Source organism: Gossypium hirsutum, chromosome A06 (assembly GCF_007990345.1).
Source record: "Gossypium hirsutum isolate 1008001.06 chromosome A06, Gossypium_hirsutum_v2.1, whole genome shotgun sequence".
NCBI classification, from domain to species: domain Eukaryota; kingdom Viridiplantae; phylum Streptophyta; class Magnoliopsida; order Malvales; family Malvaceae; genus Gossypium; species Gossypium hirsutum.
The window spans coordinates 961,984-982,620 of record NC_053429.1 but is presented as its reverse complement, the minus strand read 5'-3'; the positions used below and the strand labels follow the sequence as shown (position 1 = coordinate 982,620).

The 20,637-nt window shown below is 34.5% G+C and overlaps 2 protein-coding genes across 9 annotated transcripts; one reads left to right on the top strand and one right to left on the bottom strand.

Moving 5' to 3' along the window:
• LOC107938925 (muscle M-line assembly protein unc-89) lies at positions 1–9,862 on the bottom strand. Its single transcript, XM_016872187.2, has 5 exons — positions 9,584–9,862; positions 8,919–8,980; positions 6,479–8,827; positions 6,295–6,403; positions 1–812 (listed from the first exon to the last, which is right to left on the bottom strand). Exons 1-5 carry the CDS (start codon positions 9,690–9,692, stop codon positions 184–186), a joined length of 3,258 nt encoding a protein of 1,085 aa, XP_016727676.2. The 5' UTR covers positions 9,693–9,862; the 3' UTR covers positions 1–183.
• Positions 9,570–20,586, top strand: LOC107938921 (phosphatidylinositol transfer protein 3). 8 transcript variants are annotated; one of them, XM_041114757.1, is made up of 8 exons: positions 15,965–16,368; positions 17,433–17,497; positions 17,640–17,707; positions 18,355–18,460; positions 18,711–18,887; positions 18,984–19,082; positions 19,161–19,406; positions 20,145–20,586. In XM_041114757.1, exons 4-8 carry the CDS (start codon positions 18,395–18,397, stop codon positions 20,442–20,444), a joined length of 888 nt encoding a protein of 295 aa, XP_040970691.1. In that variant the 5' UTR covers positions 15,965–16,368; positions 17,433–17,497; positions 17,640–17,707; positions 18,355–18,394; the 3' UTR covers positions 20,445–20,586. The 8 variants fall into 8 exon arrangements, with proteins under 8 accessions (XP_016727666.1, XP_040970690.1, XP_016727665.1 ...); XM_041114756.1 differs by lacking the exons at positions 15,965–16,368; positions 17,640–17,707 and adding an exon at positions 9,596–9,706; XM_016872178.2 differs by lacking the exon at positions 17,640–17,707 and having other exon boundaries at positions 15,977–16,368.
• Positions 20,587–20,637: the final 51 nt, after the last annotated feature.

The window sequence follows — 20,637 nt, the reverse complement described above, 5'->3', positions numbered from 1 at the left end:
GACGGAGTAATCGTTATTTATATGCAAAACAATTGGAAACTGGAAATATGCAAATAAGAATCACAGTTTTAGGTACTTTACAGGGAAAGAAATAGCTATCGAAAATTTTTTCTTAGTGATACAAACAGAAACATCAAAACCAGGCAATTATGCTTAATTTTTTTTTTTTTTTTGGTTTTACAATTAAACTGTGACAGTTATGCTTGTGAAAAGTTCTCTGGTAATCTCATCTAGGAGTCCATTAAGCACATACTTCTCCACATCTTTTATAACATCATCTTTCTCAAGAAACCCAAACATGGTGTTATTCCAACCCAAGTCCCACATACAATTCAGATCGGGTTCCTTGTTGTTGACATCAGCCTCAAGCATTTTGGGTTGGTAGTCTTCAAAGGGAGAATCTTCTCTCCCGTCCTTTCCATATAACTTCAACTTATCAAAGTCCTTGCACATTTGTTTGATCAACTCATCCAAGGATTTTGCTTTGTTTGAAGTGATGGGTACCTTTAGAAATGGGTGAACACTTAGTTCCTGCCTTCTTCCTTTCCTTTTCATTACTTCGTAGCCACAGTCTAAAACGAGCTTGCTGTCTTGGTCGATGTGATGGTCGTAGCTGTTTGAATGAAGAATGCTGATAGGAATGTTGAGTTTGAAAAGCGCCTCTGCTGTGTTCATAAATAGTTGGCTTTTCAGAAGTATCCGCTTGAGGTGATTTTCACTTTCTGTTAGTGGCTCTGGCTTCTTTGCTATAGAAGTTCTTTGATTCTGTGGCTGTGGGATGTAAAAATTTTCTGTGCTCTCTTCACGAGTTCCTAAAAAGCAATGAACTTTAGCAGATAAGTTTCTTCCTCTTCCAAAATCACCCCTCCAGAAACAATAAAAAAGAAAACATCTGATACTGCTATTACCATGCCTTAATTGATAGAATGATTAGAAGAATTGAGGTTTCCTTACGAGGGTGGTATCTTATGCATGTAGTCGACTATTTTCGGTTAGTTTCTGTTGCGGAAAGGATCGTTTCGAGAACTCCGATATGACTACAAGTAAATTGACCGGAACGAAAAATAAAGTGAACACAAGGATTTACGTGGTTCGGCTTTAATGCCTACGTCCACGGGCAGAGGCGAAAAGAAATTTCACTATAACAAGATGAAGATTACAAGTGTTTTACACTCAAGACACAACCCGAGAACCTCACAACTCTCAACCCCTATAGAAAACCCGAAAGCTAAAATCCTAGCTTTCAAAGAACAAGCTTTGCTCTCTCTTGGTTTGGGATGATGAATATGGCTAATGAACCTCTCTATTTATAAGAGAGTTCAAGGACATAATTGTCCAAAACTTTGGCAAAGATTTGTGGTTGAAAATGGACACCAACAACCATCCACTAATCCACTACCACCAACAACCCACTACCAACAACAACAATCCACTACCAATTTTAAGCCATTTCTTAACAAATCTCCACCTTGGCTTGAAATTTACCAAGCTGAACATCATAGTGAATTCCTCGAACTGGATCACCTCTTCCAAACGCCTCTCTGGCGCTAATCAATCCCGAATACCTATCAAGTCCAAGCAATGCTTGAACTTATATGCAGGGATCACCTTAGTTAACATATCTGCAGGATTCTTCTCGGTAGCAACCTTGCTGATAACAATGTCACCTTGCGTAACATGTTCCCGAACAAAATGATATCTGACATCAATGTGTTTGGTCCGTTCATGAAACATCTGATTTTTAGTCAGATGTATGGCACTCTGGCTATCGCAAAATACAACAGTGAAATCCTGTTGTAAACCCAAACTGCTTACTAGACCTTTCATCCACAATGCTTCTTTCACTGCTTCTGCTAACGCCATATATTCCGCCTCAGTCGTAGATAAGGCTACGGTAGACTGTAACACAGCTTTCCAACTAATGGCTCCTCCAGAATAAGTGAAAACATAACCCGTCAGAGATCTTCTTTTGTCCAGATCTCCAGCATAATCAGAGTCCACATAGCCCGTGACACTGCTAGTGCAGTCACTCTGATCATATACCAAGCATAAATCTGCAGAACCTCTCAAGTACCTGAGAATCCATTTCACGGCCTGCCAGTGTTCCTTGCCAGGACAACTCATGTATCTGCTGACCACACTAACTGCATGTGAAATGTCTGGACGAGTGCAAACCATTGCATACATCACGCTTCCAACTGCACTCGAGTATGGAATGTGAGACATTTGCTGCTTTTCTTCATCAGATTGTGGTGACAACTCTGCAGAGAGTTTGAAATGTGGTGCCAACGGAGTACTCACAGTTTTCGCTTTATCCATGCCGAAGCGTTGAAGAACCTTTTCAATGTAGTTCTTCTGCGACACACGAAGCTTGCCCGCCTTGCGATCTCTGTGAATATCCATGCCCAAAATTTTCTTGGCAGCACCCAGATCCTTCATCTCGAACTCACCACTCAACTGCGACTTTAACTTGTTGATTTCCGACATGTTTTTGGAAGCAATTAACATGTCATCAACATACAGCAACAAATAAATGTGCGAACCATCTGAGAGCTTCCGATGATAGACACAAGCATCATAGTCACATCTTGTGTAACCATGCTGAATCATGAAGCTATCAAACCGCTTGTACCACTGCCTTGGGGATTGTTTCAATCCATATAAAGACTTCTTTAATAGACAGACATGGTCTTCATTACCAGGAACTGTAAAACCCTCTGGTTGACGCATGTAGATTGTTTCCTCGAGCTCACCATGCAAGAACGCCGTTTTTACGTCAAGCTGCTCAAGTTCTAGATCAGACTTGGCCACCATGGCAAGTAATACACGAATGGAAGAATGCTTTACGACTGGGGAGAAAACTTCATTGTAGTCAATCCCCTCTTTCTGAGTGAAGCCTTTAGCAACCAATCGTGCCTTGAATCTAGTTGCTTCAACCCCTAGGATGCCTTCCTTTTTCTTGAAGACCCATTTGCAACCAACTATCTTCTGGTTACTTGGCGGCTTAACCAACTCCCAAGTATGGTTCTTGTGAAGAGATTCTATCTCCTCACTCATAGCAATTGCCCACTGTGCCGACTCATCACACGTGACAGCCTCATTATAACTGGAAGGTTCTATACCAATGGACTCCGCCACACTGAGCGCGAAAGACACCAGATTAGCGTAACGCGGATTTGGTTTGATTTGTCTCTTCGTTCTTCCAGTGGCAATGCTATATGGTTTTTCTTGAGGTGACTCATCTTCATCGGAATCTTGCACCTCAACTTGATCATCCTGGACTGAAGTACCTTCCGTAGGAATTGGAGCGTCCACCTGACACTCCACCTGCTTCTCAACACCGTGATCTCCCATTCTATCTGACTCCTCCTTTTCCCGGGAATTTGTGGTGGATCGAAGCATGGATGACTCATCAAAAGTCACATCTCTGCTGATGATGAACTTGGACGAAACCGGATCAGGACACCACAACCTGTATCCTTTCACCCCTTGGCCGTATCCAAGAAATATGCATTTCTTCGCCCTCGGTTTGAGTTTTCCCTCATTTACATGAGCATACGCAGGGCAGCCAAACACTCTTAAACCAGAGTAATCAGCAGGAGAACCAGACCATACTTCCTCAGGAGTCTTCAGCTCAATAGCTGTTGACGGAGATCTGTTAACCAAATAACAAGCAGTATTAACAGCTTCAGCCCAAAATTCTTCACCGAGCCCAGCATTTGATCGCATGCAACGAGCTCGCTCCAAGAGAGTTCTATTCATGCGTTCTGCAACTCCATTTTGTTGTGGTGTTCGACGAACAGTGCGGTGTCTCACTATTCCTTCATTTTTGCAGAACTCATTGAATTCACCTGAGCAAAACTCCAAGCCATTATCCGTCCGGAATCGCTTGATCTTCTTTCCTGTTTGATTTTCGATCAAAGCTTTAAATTGCTTGAAGTTGATGAGAACCTCATACTTGCTCTTCAGAAAATACACCCAAACCTTTCTCGAGTAATCATCGATAAAGGTAAGCAGATATCTGTAACCACCTTTAGAAATTGTCGGAGAAGGCCCCCAAAGGTCAGAATGGAAGTAATCCACTGTGCCTTTTGTCTTGTGAATCCCAGTGCTGAACTTTACCCGAGTCTGCTTACCGAAGACGCAGTGCTCACAGAAATTCAACTTTCCTGTACACTGCCCAGACAATAATCCTCGTTTGCTTAGCACCGATAAGCCTCTCTCGCTCATATGCCCGAGCCGCATATGCCATAACTTCGTGGTGTCAGAATCTAGATCATCTGATGATGACACTCCCGCAACACCTGTAACCGAGGAACCATCGAGGAAGTAAAGGCCCCGCTCCAAATTACCACGTATCACAGTCAAAGCACCCGAGAATACCTTGAGAACTCCACCTTCAGCAGAGTACCGAAAGCCTTTCTTGTCCAACGTACTCAAAGAGATCAAATTTTTCTTCATTTCTGGAATGTGCCGAACATCAGTTAGAGTTCTAACAATACCGTCAAACATCTTTATACGAACTGTGCCAATCCCCATGACTTGACATGCGTGGTCATTTCCCATTAGTACTGAACCAGAATGCTTCTCGTATGTTGAGAATGCATCTTTCGAAGTACTTATATGAAATGTAGCTCCCGTATCAAGAATCCATCTCCCACCAGCGTAAGAGTCGGATACTGCAAGAACGATCTCGGCATCACTTGAAGAATCTGCATCAGCTACATTCGCACGATCATTTTGTTGCTCCTGTGATTCTGATTTCTCCTTCCTTTTCGGACAATCTACCTTCATGTGCCCGTACTTCTTACAGTAGTAGCACTGTATTCTCTTCTTGGACTGCGATCTAGGATGGCTTTTACTTGAACTTCCACCCTTTGCCTTGGATCTTCCTCGAGCAACCAAGCCTTCGCCTTCATTGTTTTCGACCACCTTACCAGTGATTTTCTTCCTCAACTCACTGGAACTTAAGGCATTTTTCACCTCCTCTAGAGTCAGGTCATCACGACCGTACATCATTGTATCAACAAAATTCTCATACGAGGGAGGCAAAGAACACAAAACAATTATTGCTTGGTCCTCATCATCGATTTTGTTATCGATATTATTCAAATCCATGATAATGGAATTGAATTTATCCAGGTGCTGGGAAACAGGTGTACCTTCCTCCATCTTCAGGGCATAGAGTCTTTGCTTGAGGTAGAGCCGGTTCGTCAATGACTTCGTCATGTACTTGCTCTCTAACCGGAGCCACAAACCGGACGCGGTTTTCTCATCCGCTACTTCTCGTAGCACTTCATCTCCTAGACATAGCAGAATAGCACTATGTGCTCTTTCTAGCATGTCATCCTTTTGCTCTTCCGAAAGCGTGCTTGGTAATTTATCTTTACCAGACAATGCTTTTAGCAATCCTTGTTGAACCAGCACTGCCCGCATCTTGATGCGCCATAAACTGAAACTATTTTTCCCGGTAAATTTCTCGACATCATACTTAGTCGATGAAACACTTGTAGCCATAATTTGGAACCTTTGAATGAATGATAATATTTTCTTCCTGATGTGAAAGATCAGACAAAGCTGCAGTCACAGGGCAATTCAGAAAATATTATCACTCCTTCAACTACGCTCTGATACCAATTTGTTGCGGAAAGGATCGTTTCGAGAACTCCGATATGACTACAAGTAAATTGACCGGAACGAAAAATAAAGTGAACACAAGGATTTACGTGGTTCGGCTTTAATGCCTACGTCCACGGGCAGAGGCGAAAAGAAATTTCACTATAACAAGATGAAAATTACAAGTGTTTTACACTCAAGACACAACCCGAGAACCTCACAACTCTCAACCCCTATAGAAAACCCGAAAGCTAAAATCCTAGCTTTCAAAGAACAAGCTTTGCTCTCTCTTGGTTTGGGATGATGAATATGGCTAATGAACCTCTCTATTTATAAGAGAGTTCAAGGACATAATTGTCCAAAACTTTGGCAAAGATTTGTGGTTGAAAATGGACACCAACAACCATCCACTAATCCACTACCACCAACAACCCACTACCAACAACAACAATCCACTACCAATTTTAAGCCATTTCTTAACAGTTTCCATATAGTGAAGTGGGAAATTATGCATGTTTGTTTTTATGCGCATGCATTTTTTCTGAAGTAGTATATGTTAGAAGTTGGTGTAAGCTCATCTTTTTAGACACTTCAGATAAATGAAAAAAATGAGAAAAAAAAATCATTCATGAATTGTAATTTGAAAATTTGAGAAAAGATCTGCAAAATTGTACTTACCTTGAAGTGGATCAGATACACTATCTTTAACCTCATGTTCATCGTCTCTGCCAAAACCAGGTTCTTGCTTTTTCTGCTCTTTTGTAAATGTTGGCACTGTATTCTGACACTGCATAAGATCGAAACAGTTATTTGGGCTTTGACTAATAGAGTTGGTTAATGAGTACAGTTATGGCGATCTTACGCTATGTTTTGTAGCTAAAACTTGTTCTTCATTTTGACCTTGGCATTCATCTTCTAAACGACTCTGCAAAATTGAATCTTTTTGTGCTTCTGTCTGCAGTTCTTGTGCTACGAGTGATGATTTTGGGCTTGCTACTGACACGTTGGGTCTAATGATCTGTGTTTCTGCTTCTTCGAACCTGCTGGCTTCATGATCTGCTTCCCTTGAGATAGCAGGTTTCTCCTGCCTTGTCTGTTTCCTCTCTTGCAAATTGGAACTTTGATTCTTCATTGTCCTCGGCATGTTATAAACATTTGCACTCTTTTTGGTCTTTGCTTCATCAATATTTCGAGGGGCCTCGAGTTTATGCCCTTTTGCTCTTCTCCCATTTATTGTTGTTTGAACTTGAACAGGTTTCTCATCCACAGCAAACGGGATGCGAGCTTTTGCTGATTCAGATTCTACATCTCCTCGAGTTGAATGCTGACTGGAGTTTCTGCTTAATGAATCTTTAATTTTGAAATTTAAGTTTCTTGAACTCCTCTCACCGGCTGGATTTTCTTGGTGCCTACCATTCACCAATCCATTGAGTTGTGTTGCATCAGTATGTTCGGTGGAGCCTTTCCTACTAGTTGCTGCTTGGTTCAGTTGCAGCTGCTTCTTTTGCAAATCGGTTGCACCAGACATTAGTTTGGAGATATTGCTAGATACTGATTCAGGTCTCTTTTGTTTCTTCTCCTGCAATTTCTGTTTTTCTTGTTCTCTTTCTTCTGGTTGACGCTTTTTCTCTTGAGGCTCAGATTTCTGGAGCATGTGCACCTGTTGAAATCCATGATTATTTTGCAGCTTTTGTTGATTGCCTAGACGAAGCTTGTTAGCAGAACTATTTTCCCCATGAAGCATGCTTTCACCGTACTCTGGCTTTTCTAGCAATGTAAGTGTAGATTCTGATCTTTTATGCATATATGGTATCATCTGTTGCATCTCATCCTTGAAAACTGGTCCCTTGATTTCACTTCTTTCAGTGTACTTCTGCTCCCTGTGCTTTATGCTATCATGGTTTCTCTCCTGAATTTCTTTTCTACTTCCAGAATTATGATTTAGTTGGGCAGAGTCACTTTGTCGTTTGTCTACCTTAATCATGCCTTTTCTCAGGCTTATCACTGGTTTTACATCTTCCAAGTCCTTTCGAGGTGGTAACTTGTCATGAACATCAACCCTTGTGCTGCCATTTCTAGTTGCCAACGTCTTTCCTGCTTGTGATGTAACTGTATCCTGAACCAGTGGAATCTTGCTGGGTAGTGTTGCCTTCTGTTTTGCTGGTGGGAGAACTGAGGTTGTGGAATCTTTTTCCCTTTGTTCAGCCTTCTTGGTACTCCCCTTTGCAGGTTTCTTTGTAGTTGTCCCTTCTAATTTTTGATTTCCAGACTCCTTTTTTGTGCTGACCTTTGAATCTACATTTCCTGGAAGTTCTTCAATCCCCATTAGTCTTGCGATTACATTTGGAATTCTTGACTTTTCTTGTTTGGACTGCGGTGAACTTGAGTGATTTTGTTCTGAGAATACACTAAGAGTTTTAACATCAGTACCACAGCTAACTGATCGCTTGTGAGAACGTAAATTTGAGGCACCTAAACCTTTCTTCTCATGCTTGGAATTAGGAACATCTGTAGAGTAGGTAAGAGCTGCCAGCCTCAGCTTAAGTTCTGTCTTTGCAACTTCTTGAATGTCATTATACTTTCTTGAGGGTCTATCAAAAGAAAATCTTGGTCTACTCAGTTGCTTCTGGTCAGCTATTGTGATGGTATTCTCATCATCATCTTCATCCTCCTCTAGCAATGTTAACCGACTTTTTCTCTGTGGTGTTATCAAGTAATCCGAAGCTTCCTGCATGCCGACAAGCAACTTTAGAGACTCTTGCAAATCCATTGCTCCTTTCAACAGCTCCTGTCCAATTTCTATCGAGTATCTGTCAAAGTTGAGACCATTAGAGCAGGCCCGGAGGATCTGATTTAACTTTTGTGCACCCCTTGATATTTCTTCAATGTGTATATGAGACAGAGTAGGGAGTTGGCTACTTGAAGGCTGATGCCTACTTACTACTCTGTTTCCTCTTTCCATCTTCCCATAGTCCATCTGTCTCCTACCAATGTTTTGTAGAAAACTGAATATTGAACTGTTTCTGGAAGACTCCGTTCTTATCTTTCCTCCATTTTCGAGTGCAAAAGTCAGGGCCATTGACAGATCTCCCATTTGTTCAGCCTTATGGCCTCCACCAAAAGGAACAATCTGATTTGATGTCTGCCCAGTGGTGAATGATTTCTTGCCTCCGCTAGGCCTGTTTTGTGTGCTTCCAGCTCTAAAACCACTCTGGAGGAGCCAAACATTTAAGTAAATGAAATTTTACTATCTAATTAATCTTCTTGTATGAACTAACTATGCTTTATCAATGGAAACTTACAGCTTTGACTGCCTTTGGTTCCCTTGATGATTTATAGGTTGACCTGGAGTAAGCATATGCATCTGCTCAAACACGCAACAAAAGGAACAGAGTAAATTATGCATTTGAGTTACCTAAGACAGGGTTCAAACACACCACCAAACTGGTAAACTCTCCTTTATGTCATACTATGCAATAAAAAGTTCTCTCATTTTTAAGTTTTACTTTAGGTGCAAAGGTTCCAAATCATAATTGGAGACAATTAGTCTGGAAGAGGTAGCTAAGTGGAGCAATTATGCTGCACAACGTATACCAGGCACAGCTAGATTCCCTTAAAAAAGAAAAGATCAAACGATTCTACACCCTCTAAACTTCTTTGGTCAAAGTCCCCAACAGCTAAGAATTGTTTTTTTTTTTCAGGTAAAAGGGCCAGCTATATCAGAGTAATTATATTGGAGTTAGAATCAATAACTGCTTTCAAACTAGGATATACATTTCAATAACTGAATGCATGTGCATGACTTCTGTGAGTGTTCAGACAGTAAGTCATGCCTCCTGTTTTTTCTAACATCTAGAAGACGTTGAATATAGGGTTTTTTGACTTATGTTTTGGAAGGATGTTGGAATTCTTTGGTACATGACCAAACCATGCTTGTTTTCAGCGGATATTTCAGGAAAATACTCACCTGCAACCATTGCATTTGAACCCTTTGTGTTTTGAGAGGCAGCCATCCGCTCCTTTCGCAACCGAAGGTCATCTAACAGCTTCTGAGCAAAATCTGATCTCTTAGCCATGTTTGGTAAACAAGGTAACCCTTCAACACTGTCTGAGATGGAATCTCTTTACATTTGTGTTTTGCTTATTACCTTTTTACAGATAAGAGGTAGGAACATGAATGTTTTTGTTTTTGTGTTTTTTTCTCTCTTTTAGTTGGGAGAGTTCTTTCAAAGTTGGGTAAGTTGGGAAGTCCAGTCTCTTAGCAATGAAAATGGAGTTTGAAAATTTATCTTAGATAGGTTGACGTGAAAGTTAGCTCTCTTTCTCTCTCTAGAGGGGTCTCTGTAAGCGTTTCCTGACTTTGATTCTAATCCAAGCAATGGAAGAAAAAAAAAGTTCCCTTTCAAAGGGCTTCCATCCCAAGCCTTCTTTACCAATTACCAGCATCTTCTCCCTTTTTTCATTAGTCACCTGAAAACCTTTGCATCAAAAACTAATGGTCAATAGGCAGCATTTGCCCTTAGGGGCATATCCCTAAAAACTGGTTTTGGACCATTTGGTGGAGTAACTTAGAATTCTAAAGAAAAAATGGAAACGAGGTTTCTATCCCTCTTATTCTTTCACCGTCTTTAAGGTTTTTTTGGGTCACCAAAATACAAAATTGTGAACTCAACATTCAAGCCATCCATTTGGTTTGTGTGATATTCTTATAGTTGAAAGTAACAGAATAAAATTAAAGATAGTTAGCAATGGCAGGCTTTTGAAAGGTGATCTGAGAAGCATTAAGTGAGACCCTTTTGGGAGAGAGATGAGAGCTTTAAACTGACCCCACCATTACAAAAGAAACCAAAATTGGTTGGAGAAGGGGTGTCAAGTAATTAATCTTTGGTGATGAAATGAAAGAACTCCATCTTTTTCTTTTCATTTTTCTTTTTAATTACTTAAATAAGGATGATTCCATAGTTGTGAATTGAAATATTTTGTTGTGTTCCTTTATGGATCTAATTATGGCTTTAGTTACTATACAAAGACTTTGAAATTTTGCCTATTTTTAATTCTAGAAATTTAATTCTTCTACTAATTTAATTTAAAATTTTAAAGTCTAATTGATAACTCTCTTATTAAGAGTTGTATTTGATGTACTAATTGTATTCATATACTAGTAGTAAACCATATTAAGACACGATATCAATTAATGAATAATTTAAAAAATTACTAAAAGTAAAAATAATTATTATATTTTTTAGGCTTAATGCTTAATTTAGCCTTTGAATTATACTCGTTTTTTCACTTTAATAGTTAAATTTTTTTGTCCTACTTTAAAATTTAACTATCATTCTATTGCAAAATTTAGCCCATGACATTTAAAGCAAAAGCATTGGCATGTGGTGCTATTAGAACATGCCGTGTTATCTTTCTTAATTTTTTAATACTATGTAAATAATATTAATTACAAAATTAAAAATATATAAAACATATAAATAATTCAATTTTTCAAAAAAAATTGAAGTTTTTTAAAAAATAAAATTTTAGAAAATTATAAAATATATAAATTTAAATTCTAGAAAATCAAAATTATATGTAAAAAAGTTAAAAAATGATAAAATAAAAAAATAGTTAAAATTTAGAAAATTACAAAAAAAGCCTCAAAATTTCAAATATATATATTCTAGAAAAATTTTGATAATTTTAAAAAATAATTTTTTAGTACAACACCCAAAAGTATATAAATATTTCTAAAAAATCAAAATAATATACAAAAAATTCAAAAAAAAAAACGAAAAAGATTAACTCAAAAATTGAAAATTCTAAAAAGAATTGAAGAGTTAAGAAATTAGGAGTATAATTAAACCTTCTTTATGTTATTCAAATTTTAAATTGAATATCATGTGAGTATTTAACACGAATATATATATATTTAATAAAATTCATATCTTTGTATTTTACTAGTATTTGAATGTGATTAATGAAAATCGAACTAAAAATCGAGCTAAAATTAAATATTTCTCAACAAAACATCAAATTAATGATGTGTGGATGGAAGTACCTTATACCTTTTTTCAACTTTTTGGTCTTTATCTTGAGCTAACTACTGGATAGGAATGTGGCACCATTTGATTTTGGTAAACAAATAAAATAACAAAAAAAAAAAAAGACACCAGAAGGAATTTCTGTTTTATGTTGTCTACAACAAGAAATGACTTCTTATGGAATTTAGGAGAACTATTAGCACATAAGGGCATAAATTAGGATAGACTTTACCTCCAAATCAAATTGAAAGGTAGCTATACGTATTAATCTCTTTTCGCAAGATAAAAGCTAGAAATTATGTAATGGGATTGAAATATAATTTAAAAAAATTTAAGAGGCTCAAGCTAAAAATTTTGTATTGAAATGACTTAAATTATACCTTTTAAATTATAATTTTTTTATTTAAAACAAGTTAAAAAAGATTAAATTAAACTATTTACATTTTAAAAAGTACTATAATATTAATTAACCTATTTAGCCAAGGGTCAAAGTTCTACCTACCCTTTTGCTATACTATGTTTTGATTATCATTTTAAATTTATTGATATTTTAAAAATATTTAATAATATATTTAAATATTAAATAAATATAAAATATTCATCAATTAGATAAAAATCTAAAAATTCAAAATAACTCATGCATTAATCAACACGATTATTTAATACATTAAATAACATGATTATTCCATATATGTTAATTTACAATTTTTTCCCACTTTACTTATGTTTTATTTAATAAACATTTTTTTATTGTTACGATTGGATTTGGGCAAAACGTACCTTATGTAGTTTATTATTGGGTTGGTGTACACTAACTAATGTGATTGAAATTAGTGCGAAATTGAATACCTTGTCATTAAATTTCTTCTTTAAAATTTTACAACTACCTTTTTAGTGTTTAGCTTCAAATCATAATTTTTGAAACTTTGTTAGCAATATGCATTGGAGGCGAGGGTAGAAAGAAAATTTAGAGGTAGAATTTAATTCTTAAATTTGAAAGGTGAAAAACATAATTTTATTTATATTAATTTATAATTTTATAAATTTTAGAGGGATTTAAACATAACTTCACCTTTCTTTTACTCCCAAAAGCATTTCCCTTGTGCCCATTGCAATTTTCATTGGTTATGATAAAGTAGTGATTAGGGTGAAGAATAGAGTGACTAGGAAGACATCCTAGTGGAATGTTGAGTCCAGCTAATTGGTATTTGGAGGAGGAAATAAGTATGCAATGTTTAGGGATGATTTCGGTTTGGTTGAAATCGGAATTTTTAAACTTTTTTATGATAATTTACTTCAGTTCAATTTTATTATTATTATTAAGGTTTAATTTTTATACGTAGTTTTTAAATATTATTTAATAAAATTTTAAAGTCTTTCATAAATATTTATTTAAAAATAATTTTTAAATAAATAAAAAATAATCAGTAAACTTTATATAATATTTTTGACAAATATTTTTATATAGTGCTTTAAAATTGTTTTCATCATTTCAAATATAAATATTTATATTTACATTATGAAAAATTAAAATTAAATAAAAATAGTATTCAGTTTACGTAACCATAGTTTTCAGCTTATATTTTAGATCCAGACATCACAAATTCGAATGGATTTTCAGTTGATTTTTTCTTCTTAGCTCTAGCACTTTTTGGTGTAGACTATAGCCTGGTAACTCCAATACTCTGGGCCCTATTTATTACTCAAAGAGCTTTGGGGATATACTTACTGAAGGAATTAGAACCCATACCTGTTAACCTGATGTGGATCCATAAGCTCAAAAATTGAGGTTTGTGGACTGATGGATCCCTTTAACTCTCTTAATAGTTAAACTGTTTTTAGGGATCCGAACCAAACCCATCGGGCTCAATTCATTTGCGAGTTATTTTCTTTAGGTAGTCATAGCTATTTGCAAGCAATAGGGGATTTTGGGATTAAACTTTGGAAGAAATAACTAAAATTTTCAAAATCTTTAGAAGTTTAATGTTTAAAAATATATAATTAAAATTTTTATAAATGTTATAAGATTATGAGAATTTGGAATAAAAAATAAAAAAAATTAATTTTTTTTAAAAAAATAGAAAGGCATAGGGGTAAGGCTCTCTGGACCTTTATTACTGTCCACCTCTTGCAAGTATACTTCGATAGATTCAAATTTGCCAACAATTTTTTAATGTTTAGAAACAGCATGAGAGTTTGAGTTCAATCTCTAATAATCCTATACTTATTCCCAATTATCAGATTATAAAAAACCGAACTCGAAACTTCTTAGGTAGGAGTGCATTTATTAAAATAGATAATAGATCTTTTAGAAACCTATAGGTAAGGTTGAGTAAGAAAAATAAAAAATCGACCTGAATCAAGGTGTATAGATAATTTGTTGAATACAAGTTGAAAATTTGTTGTCACTCAAATTAAGTTGAATTCTATTTTTTATTTAATTTACAATTAATTTAATTTTTATAATACAACAATAAATGTTTTTTAAACATTTTCCAAAAAATACCATTGAAGAGTTTTTTTATTTACTTGAAATTTATTTTTTTAGAAGTATTATGAAAAAGACTTTAAAACTTAATAAAATAATGTTCAAAAATTATAAAAAAGAGCTTATTTTATCAAAATAAATTTAAATCTAAAATTAGTATAAAAAATTTGAGAATTAAACCTAATCGAACTAAATTATCATGAATGGTTTAAAAAATTTAATTGAACCAAACCAACTCATTTCTACATATGGATTTAAGAGAACAATCCCAAATTAGTGTAATGCCTAATTTTGGTCATTATACAATAGATAAAAAATTGGTACTTTGAGAAATTTTTGATCTTACTTTCATTTCATCCGTCACACGTACCTCACCAGATTTCATAAATTTTTTATTTTTTTGTATAATTATAATTTCAAAAAATATGATTTCAGAAAATGAATTATGAAAATTTCATTTTCTCACACAAATTTGATTTACTATAACTTGGCATAGACTGCTTATTGTCAAGTTAGCTTTCTCTATTTTAACGAAAAATTGATGAGTTACTAATGTGGTGGTGAAATGAACCAATCAAAAAATTCTCGAAGTATTAAGCAATTGTTTATTATACAAGGGCAAAATTATGTATTAAGTCATACAAAATTGTATATTATGGCTTGAAAAGTCAGGTCATTATATTAATAATATTCAATATTTTTAAATTAGATTACGTCGAAATCAATCAAGAATCGACTAGAATAGAAATAGTTAAATTTATAAATTAAAAAATTATTTAAAATATGTTGAGTCAAAATAAAATTTTAATTAAATTATTTTTATTTTTTAAAATTTTATAAATTTTTAATATTTTGTTTGTTTAAACTCGGTCAAATAATCGTGGTAATGTTTTGTACATCAATAATTATGAAATTTGCAGCAGATTCCATTGCTAATATCATGTGCCACGGACGGCTTCTGGTGTTACATAAACTGTATATTTATATTAAATATAAGAATGGAATCTGATGCCTTTTACCTCAGCAGCATCAACCCATTCTTATCCTCACACAAATTGCAACTCCTTTCTGGCCCTTTTTTCCCCCACGATTTTTAAATTCTCCTTTCGATTCTATTTTCGACGTGTCCACCTTGTTTTAAACTGTAGTGTCCTATGGCTGGCGCCGGGTCTCATTTCCTATTTGTTCTTTCCTTTTTTATTTTCTTCCCCTTTTGTCCACTATAAAATACAGTGGTTGACTTTGTTTCCATCTAAATGCTAACACTTTTTTTTTTGGAATAGAAGCTTTGATATAGTTTAGACTTTAAAACAAAAATTTTGAACATGATGTTTAAACCGTGTAGTAATAAAAAAAAAGTGAGTTATACTTAAATAATATAAAAAATAATGGTTAAATTCTTATTTTAATACTTTTGCTGTGCTGAGATTTGATTTTTATATCTTAATTTAATATAATTTGGTCCTGCTTTTATAATAATATTAGTTATAGATTAGATGATTTTTATATTTAGCATTAGGAGATTTTTTTCAGAAAATTTTACAAAAATTATATAAAATAAAAAAATTAGAAAAATCAAGTAGAATAACAAAGTATGATGTTATCATATTTTTAATGAAATTCAAATTTCAGAATAAATATGAAAAAAGAAATCAAGAGATTTAAAATAGGAAAGTTGTAGAGGTTAAAATTAAATGTTACCCCTTCAAAAAAAATATTTAAATGGAAGGTAAGATTTCACTATTTAATGCACTTGCGACAAAATGGGAAAGAACCAATACACTACTCCAATATATGTGAGAAAGAGATTTACTTACCCAGTCTGCCCATGTTAAATTCTATTGTCTACTTTCTGTCTGAAATCTGAAAATGAAGAGTTTTTCTTCACCATAAAATTAATTATAGGTTCTGCTTCCTGCAAATCTGTCATAAAAGTACAGCAATAACATGTGGCCTTAACACCTGTCCGAAAAATCTAAACCCATAAAACATCAACCAAGTCTCCTTTACCACGAATACCGTGCACCTTTTGCTACTCTTTTTTAAGAAATATCTCTGGACCGAAAAACCATAAAAAGCCATACCTACTCACTTACTGGCTTTGGTCATGTTGAAGAATTCCATGCTACTTTCGTGATAAAAAAATCAACATCAAGTGATCAAACCCTTTTTCTTGTCTTTTAAGCTTAGTAGTGTCTTTGCTCTGTTTCTTTTCTCAGGCAAGACTCAAGGAAGGTCTGTTCTTGTTTTACTTCATGGCTGCAGCTTTAGATTCTTTTTTTCATCTTCACTCTACCCTTTTTATTTCTTTATCATATTTACATGTTGAGTGGTTTTTACTGAATTATTTACAGCCTAATTCTAGAGATCTTTTTTATGAATGCAGAAGCTTTTCCTGGTATTTCATGGTTTACCCGAGCTTAATTCTTTAAATACCCTTTTTGTTTTTTGATCATATTTACATGTTGGATGATTTTTCCTGAATCTTTTACAGCCTAGTTCTAGAGATTTTTTCATGAATGCAGAAGCTTTTCCTGGTATTTTATGGTTTACCCAAGCTTAATTCTCTGTATTTTCATAAAAATTAAAGCTTAATTCTTTGAATACCCTTTTTTTGTAGTTTGTTTTATCATTTTTACATGTCGAATGACTTTTTACTGAATTTTTACAGCCTATGTTCTATAGATCTTTTTTTTTATATGAATGCAGAAGCTTTTTCCTGGTATTTTATGGTTTACCCAGCTTAATTCTATGTATTTTCGTAAAAAATAAAGCTTAATTCTTAGAATACCCTTTTTTTTGTTTTTTTTATCATATTTACATGTTGAATGACTTTTACTGAATTTTCAAAGCCTAGTTGTAGAGATTTTTTATGAATGCAGAAGCTTTTTCCTGGTATTTATTGTTTACTGTAGTTTTAATTCTGTCTTTTTCATCAAAAAGAAAAATGCTCCTTCATTATGTTAAATATGTTAGTTGAATCCAAACTATACTTTGGTCAAACTAGTGGTGCCACGATCTATAGAGTAAGGTTCACTGATTCAGGACCGCCCTAAGTATTTTATTATTACTTTCCCATGTTCAAGGGTAGCAGGCATTATTTTTCTCCCTTAATAATGGCATCGCTGAATAAAGAATCTTATTCCTTTTTTTAAGTAGTTAGAAGGTTTTAGCAGTTGTTGAATCATGCCTTTTCCATTGATTTAACTTGTAAAATTGTGTGATCTAGTTTTACTGTTACTATGAAAATAACTGCTTGTAAATCTAATGCTGAATATGATGCAATGAAATGAAACCAGGTTGGCTCTTTTTCTGGTCTTTTATACAAGGTTTAATGTCCTAAGATTTCGTCTGTGTTCCATGGGTATATCTTTTTTCTCCCTGAATTTTTCCCCATGTATCATGTTAAGTTCCATAGGCTTTCATTAGCTGCTTGACTTTGAAGAATCTTTTCCATTATTGAAGTTTGCTTTTTTGTTGTTTTGATTGTATATTGATCATAAAAGTATCGTGGAAGCCCTTGTACTAGGAGTCGGAGTCGGATTGCATTTTGCTCTCTCTACTCAAAAAATGGGTAAATTAGTATTTATACTTTAAATCAAAGAGTAAATTGGCCATTCTTTTAAAATTTACATTTATTTCTATTGTTAAAAATTAGTCTTTGTATGTCAACACAATGTACATGTGGCATATCGTGTGTTACTGTTTGGTTATTCTATCAATCATGTCAATTTTTAACAATATAAATGGATGAAATTTTTAACAGAAAGAACTCATTTACTCTTTGATCTAATTTGTATGGACTAATTTGTCAATTTTTTTTAATAGAAAAGTAAAATACAATCTAACACATAATATAAGGACGTTGATGATATTTTTACCTACCCCTAAATTTCCTGATCTAAATCATGTTTGTTCCTCTACTTTGTTGCTTTATTGGATGTGATTTTGTGTCTACTTGTTTATTGTCTGGTTGAGGGGAGGTCAACTCCATATGAAGAAGTCTCCAAAAGTGTGGTCTGCCTAAAGCACTTCCATTCTGTGAACCTCGGCTTGATTCGAGTACTATACCCATCCCTTGAGGGGTCTGTTACTCTGGATAGACAACACTTTACAAATATCTCTGGAAAGAGTCACCTCCTCTCAACTTGTCTGGTTTTCTTTGAGATTGTTTAATTCTTGATAATTAGTCCCAATTTAGTGTTATGCAATGTTTTGCAGGTTGCACTAGGTTTTTGCTAGATTTCTAGCATCAGTCACAATGTTTAGTAGATGGAGCCATTCTCATCATAGCCAAGAGAATGATTCATTGCAGCATGAATCCAAGGTAATAAAGTTTTTACTGCAAGTGAATTTGTTTAACTATGACAGAACCTCTGTTTTTGTCTACAAATCTCCATTTGCTGCCTTAAATAAACTTTAAAATGTTCTAATTAAGTTCTTGGAGTATTAGTATTGTATTAATAAGGTCCTTCTGTTAGTCTCTCCATTAGCTAGCTAGGGTATCAAATGCCAGCTTTGGGGTGAAACCTATTTTATGGTTGTCTTGGTTGATATTTGCTTTTACTTACAAGCAGGTTAAGGAGCTTAGAGCAGCAGTCAGACCACTATCCGACCGCCTTTTGAAATATTGCACCGATGCCTGCTTGATGAGATACTTGGAGGCACGAAACTGGAATGTCGACAAATCGAAGAAAATGCTGGAAGAGACACTCAAATGGAGATCAACCTATAAGCCTGAGGAAATACGTTGGGTAACATATTGTCCTTCCTTTGAATGTTAAGTAAAAAGAGAATTAAATCATAAATGGTGGTGATTAATTTCTTTATTATTATTTTTTTGTTGCCAGCATGAAATTGCAATAGAAGGCGAGACTGGAAAAGTATACCGAGCAAATTTTCACGACCGAGACGGTAGGACTGTTCTTATATTGCGACCGGGAAAACAGGTAATAAACTTCAGTTAAATCGAAAACCGAAATCCTTTTTCGAGTTATCCGTAACTAACATGTCCCGATACGTTGCAGAACACTACATCCTTAGACAACCAGCTCCGTCATTTGGTGTATATGATTGAGAATGCTATATTAAACCTTCCAGAGGATCAAGAACAGATGGTATGGTTGATAGATTTCACCGGCTGGAGCTTGAGCACGAGTGTTCCAATCAAGTCCGCTTGCGACACCATTAACGTGTTACAAAACCACTATCCCGAAAGGTTGGCGATGGCGGTTCTATACAATCCGCCAAGAATTTTCGAAGCATTTTGGAAGGTATGAAATTCTAATGCATTGTAAAACAACATTTCTGAATTCTTGAGTGTTGAATGTCACTTAAATGGAGATAACATCAGTGCATTTACACCAGCATTATCACCTGTTATGGTCAATTGGGCAACTCGGGTTTTTTTAGTAGGTATTAGATTTTCGGGCTCAGATAATTTAAGGTTTAGGTTTGATACTAAGAGTTCAAATCATTTTAAGTTAAGTCTCATTTCAAATATTTGGAGTATTTTTTAATTGGTTAAAATGTCATAAGTTTTTGTACTATTCAAAAATTCAGAATTTTATTTCGGTATTTTTATTTTCAGGAATTTAGTCTCTTTACATTTTAGATTTCAAAAATTGGGTTCAATTGTTAATAATATTTTTTTTGTTAAATTTAAGTTAGTAAATCATATTTTTAATTAATGGCCACATGACCATTAAGTGATTATTTTTTTTATTTTAAAATCTCATACTAATAAATTTAACAAAAAAAAATTAACAGTATTAACAGTTGAATCTAAATTATGAAATCTAAAAAATAAATAGACTAATTCCTGAACATAAAAGTATAGTAACTAAATTTTAAGTATTTGAAAAGCACATAGACTTATGGCATATTTTAATTTTTTTAATTCATGTCGAACAGGTTTAAATTATTAATTTTTTATGTTAAATAAGGTAGGATTGAGTTTAGTTTAGGTTTTCGGATTTGATTAATTGGATTTTGCTTTCATTTTTCTGCAGATTGTTAAATATTTCCTCGATGCCAAAACCTTCCAAAAGGTGAAATTTGTGTACCCTAAAAACAAAGAAAGTGTGGAGCTAATGAGATCCTATTTTGATGAAGAAAATCTCCCAACAGATTTTGGAGGAAAAGCCATATTGGAATATAACCATGAAGAATTCTCAAAGCAAATGGTCCAAGATGATATTAAATCCGCCACATTGTGGGGATTTGATAATAAACTTCAATCTACCGGTACGGATCAGTCTGGACCCGAGATAACACCCGAGCCGATCTGTCTCGCACCGGCAGCTAGTTGACCCAACCGCCCTTGGCTTATTATGTAACAAATATATATAGCCTTTTAAGGGACATGAGGTATAAAATTTCAGCTTTGGTTTTTACTAAAAAAGATTATTTTGTGGGTTATAATATGTTATTAAGTTTTGCACTTTTCGTAAATTTAGAATTTAATTTTTGTACTTTTATTTTTATGAAATTAATCTTTTTTTT

Bases quoted from the DNA above. Each gene is read 5' to 3' on its own strand.
- LOC107938921 (XM_016872177.2), top strand. From the start codon at position 18,395: ATGTTTAGTAGATGGAGCCATTCTCATCATAGCCAAGAGAATGATTCA. The intron at 18,888-18,983 runs GTAACATATTGT...TTTTGTTGCCAG, and splicing joins AGCCTGAGGAAATACGTTGG to CATGAAATTGCAATAGAAGG. The intron at 19,083-19,160 runs GTAATAAACTTC...GATACGTTGCAG, and splicing joins TATTGCGACCGGGAAAACAG to AACACTACATCCTTAGACAA.
- LOC107938925 (XM_016872187.2), bottom strand. From the start codon at position 9,692: ATGGCTAAGAGATCAGATTTTGCTCAGAAGCTGTTAGATGACCTTCGG. The intron at 8,828-8,918 runs GTAAGTTTCCAT...TGGCTCCTCCAG, and splicing joins AACCAAAGGCAGTCAAAGCT to AGTGGTTTTAGAGCTGGAAG. The intron at 813-6,294 runs GTAAGTACAATT...ATTGCTTTTTAG, and splicing joins TGTATCTGATCCACTTCAAG to GAACTCGTGAAGAGAGCACA.